Below are 4,140 nucleotides of genomic sequence, written 5' to 3' on the forward strand. Positions count from 1 at the left end.
GGCTTGAACCAAACACCCACCCAAGTTTTTCAAACTTGCCTAACCTTAGGTGTGGCAACCTTAGGCAAACCTCAAACCTTAAATCTCCAAGGGTGCGAGTGAGGCGACGGTCATGGTAGGCGTAACCATGATATGGGCTGTTGGCAGCCCTTGGATCTGAGATCGAACGTCGCATGCTAAGTTCCTGAAAATTTGTAGAATAACCCTCCAGGATAGGATATTCACCCATAGGTCTAGAATCACGCCCTGCAACCGTTCAATCTCAGATCCAAGGGCTCTCGGAAGCTTCGTATCACCTGTAATTTTCCTGACGCTTGACAAGACATCGAAAGCCATTTAATTGTGCGTCGAGTAGACATAACATCTAAATGAGCCCCCATAGTACTATGCATGAATACATTTATCCACCAAGTAAGCCACTACCCTGCCGTTCGCACATGCCCCCCCACTCGGCATTTATAAACCGCTACTAGTCATCCCATCCTTTCACATTATGGCAGTTCCACAAATCCTAACCCTCCTCCCAAATCCATGGCGTCCCAAATCTCCATGCTCGGCGGTGACTAGAAGGTTAGAACCATCACTGGCGATGAGTTTGACGTCATCTACACCCATTCTTCCGCAACGGTGAAAGGATGCATTGCTCGCTTCAAACGCATGTTTGAAAACTCAAATGATGAGTGGGTCGCTGGGCTAGATGTTGATTACACCACAGTCCTGGGAAGCGAGAAGAATCTAAAGGGGTAAGAGAAGAAGAAGCCCGCTGTGATCCAGGTTTGCGTGCATGACTTATTCTTGGGATACCACATATGCCATGTGGACATTGAGTGCGAGGAATTTAAGAAGTTCCTCAAGGGCTTCCGAGTCAAATTCGTTACTGTAGACTTTACGAACGACAAGGAAATCCTGAGTTGGATAGGCCTCATTGTAAGCAACCCCTTCGACCTCCAGAAGGAAGGGCTGGTGCCCTCCCGTGATCATCCTTCAATGCTGACACTGGCAGGATCCATGGTTCATCCTTCGTATGGTAAACTGAAGAAACCTCCGCACATGTTTCATCGTGCATGGCAGTGGAATGTACTAGATATAGACCACATCCACTATGCTGCAATGGATGGCTACCTTTGTTTCAGTATCTACAAGGGTTGGATGAAGAGCAAGACCCAAGTGTGCGGTTCAATCAAAGAAGTATTAGCCAAGAGGAAGAGGGACAAGGACGAAGTCGAGGACGTGGATGAGGACTTCGAGTAATGTGGCAGTGTCGTTGCTCATGGTGGTTCTTATGCAGTGTCTACCAGATTAGTTGCTTAGTTTAATTTCTGGTGTGCTTAGTTTTATTTGAGAGGTGTGTTGTGCTGAGCCTCCGGCAGAACTATGTTATGTTTCTTCTCGTTACTTTAACTCTTCAATACGTACATACCAGTATTTCTTACAGTTCATATTTTAGTTGGTATAGTACTACGACTACCACTCGTTTCCTCACATTATATACGTACAATATATATGGCCAACGTCATATAGCCAGCAGTTTAGTTGTCAAAGAATTTCAGGGTGCTTAGTTTTATTTGAGGGGTGTGTTGTGCTGGACACCATTATTGTGACTCAAATCTCTTTTGTCATGTTATAATGACATAAATACCAATGGAACAACATGCCAGCTCTCCCTCTATCTCACTATAGTAAAATAAAGTGTGGGGCCTACTTGATCCCAACAGTGTTCTTATTTTCCTGTAAAATTGTTCGCTTGGTTACTCCTGACAAGTGGGGCCACACTTATCATTGTGAGAATCGGCTTAGTTTTTTCATGTAACATGGTCAACGGTTTTGACGTGAAAATCACAATGTCTAATGGAATTTTTGAGCAAACATCTAACTTAACGATGGTAATTTTTAGATATCTAATTGCATTTTTGAGTACTTGTAACTTCTAATGGAAAACTACGTAGTGATACACAACTAGTTGGATAGCTTGTTGTAGTATTAGTATAAGCAAAAGCATGTCCTCGTCTGCGAGTCACCGCGCGCATGGGCGTGGGAGAAGGCATGTAGTAGTAAAATCAAGCTTCTCCTCATTGCATGAGTTGACGCGACACATCATAGCACTAGCCCCACATGATTGCCTCTAAACTTGGTTGAAAGACCCGAAGTGTAGAATACTCCATTTGTTGCAACCTCTAACATTTACAGCACCACAAATTAAAATATATATTCCTGTCTTGACCAGATGAGCGTGCAAACTACAATCACCAGGACAACATGTAGGGCCAGAAGATTATTTTAATAAAAAAGCATGGAGCCGACCCCAATGATTTTAAGCTTACAGGCATGGTACACGCTATCCTAGACTACTCTACACATGAAACTGCCACACGAGCGTCCGGGCTGCGCTTGGCTCTTCGCCTCTTCGGGAAGTCGAACAATGATGGAGTACTACTGCATGCTTCTAGCCAGCTGACACCGATTGAACTGCTGCATGTCAACCGCGTGCAGGAGGGAGAGCGTGTAGCGAATGAAAGCTTGTCCTAGTCCTGCCAGCCACCACGCTCATGGGCGAGGAAGGGACGCAGCTTCATTGACTTACTGCTCCTGCCTATGCGTGCATGACAGGTGGGCCCAATAGGTGGGTGGCCCACCTGTCATGCAGCCAAAGGCTGGTGCAGCCACCGGAGCTCAGTCCGTGAGGAAGAGGGCATTGTAGTAATCGAATTTCTCGGTCTTGTATGAGTTGACGCGACACATCAAAGCACTACAGCCGATATATTTCAATAATTTGCGTTTGCCGATGCATGTCGTGACTCTCCTTTTGATACTTGTATGTGTTGATTTAATGCACCTTGAAGTAGTATGAACATTATGTGACGGTAAAGCTTTGTAATGCCCCGGCCCTAATAAAGCAAGAGATGGTTGTGCACGAGGAGGGTGAGATCATGCAGACGGAATAGGACCCGACGATGGAGCTCTCTGTGGTCTCGATGGACCTCAGCTTGCTCCACTGCCCCTTGTGCCTGCACCCCTTGAAGCCTCTAGTGTATGAGGTTCGAATACACCTCGTCTGTTCGGCTGATCAAGCAAGGTGCATGTTTCATGATTGATGTGTTGTTCAATTGATTTGTGCAGTGCAAGGGAGGGCACCTGGCCTACGCGGACTGCCGCGTCGAGCGCCCCGGGAACCAGTGGCAGTGTCAGAAGTGCGAGCGCGGCGGTGGCTTCGGCGTGCGGAACACGGCGGTGGACGCCGTCCTCTCCTCGGTGGGGTGGAGTGCCCGCACGAAGGATGTGGGCTCTACGTCATATACCACAAGCTCGCCGATCACCAGAGCGTGTGTCCGCTCGTGCCCTGCAAATGCCCCGTGCCCGTCTGCGGCTACGAAGGCCCGCCGCCGGCGCTCTCCCACCACATCAGCACCGTGCATCCCATGCCCGTGCACATGATCCAGTACGGCAAGGCGCTCCAGCTGCAAGTGCCACTATCGGAGCCACGACTCTTACTGTTCACGGAGGAGGACGACCGCGCGTTTTTCTTGGTCGGCGGCGTGCTCGACATCGGCGCACCTATCACTGTGTCGGTCGTCTGCATCAGAGCAAGGGCGTCCCCACTGCCGTACTATGTGGCCAAGCTGTGGGAGAACGGCCTGCCGGGGGATCCCAAAGGTAGGACCGATGCCATCAAGGTGGAAATGGAGGTGACAAGAAGCAAGGATCCCGACGACGTCGCCGGGCAGGAGCTGACCTTCTTCACAGTTCCGCCCAAGTTGCTGGCCGGGGTTAATCTGGTGTCCCTCCACATTTAGATTGACAAGATCATGTCCTAAATGATTCTACAGTGCCTTCTCTTTATCTTAGTAATATGCTAATGTAGGGGTTAGCTCAGTCTACTTTAGCTTAAGATATGGTGGGTTTTGGTGGCGATGCAGCAATTACTTTGACATCAGATCATCAGTTAAAGTAATTTCCAACAGTCGAATGGATATTTTGTGTCTGTTGGATATAAAGATCCTTTGGGTAAGAAGTATAAGAGCATCTCCAATAGCTTGTCTATATGGATGTCTATACTCGTTTTCCACGACGTGAGCCCAAACCCGGCATCAAACAGCTTGTCTATATGGTCGTCCAAATATATACATCCTCTAAATCGACCTC

The 4,140-nt window shown here is 48.1% G+C and overlaps 1 protein-coding gene across 1 annotated transcript; it reads left to right on the forward strand.

Moving 5' to 3' along the window:
- Nucleotides 1-2,951: 2,951 nt before the first annotated feature.
- Nucleotides 2,952-3,791, forward strand: LOC147990608 (E3 ubiquitin-protein ligase SINA-like 10). The gene is made up of 3 exons (XM_087538315.1): nucleotides 2,952-3,035; nucleotides 3,118-3,249; nucleotides 3,318-3,791. The coding sequence occupies exons 1-3, from the start codon at nucleotides 2,952-2,954 to the stop codon at nucleotides 3,789-3,791; spliced, it is 690 nt and encodes a 229-aa protein (XP_087394441.1).
- The last annotated feature ends 349 nt before the right edge of the window (nucleotides 3,792-4,140 follow it).

The sequence above is a fragment of the Triticum urartu genome, chromosome 1A, assembly GCF_056163025.1.
Source record: "Triticum urartu cultivar PI428250 chromosome 1A, HENAU_Tu73, whole genome shotgun sequence".
Taxonomy (NCBI): Eukaryota; Viridiplantae; Streptophyta; class Magnoliopsida; order Poales; family Poaceae; genus Triticum; species Triticum urartu.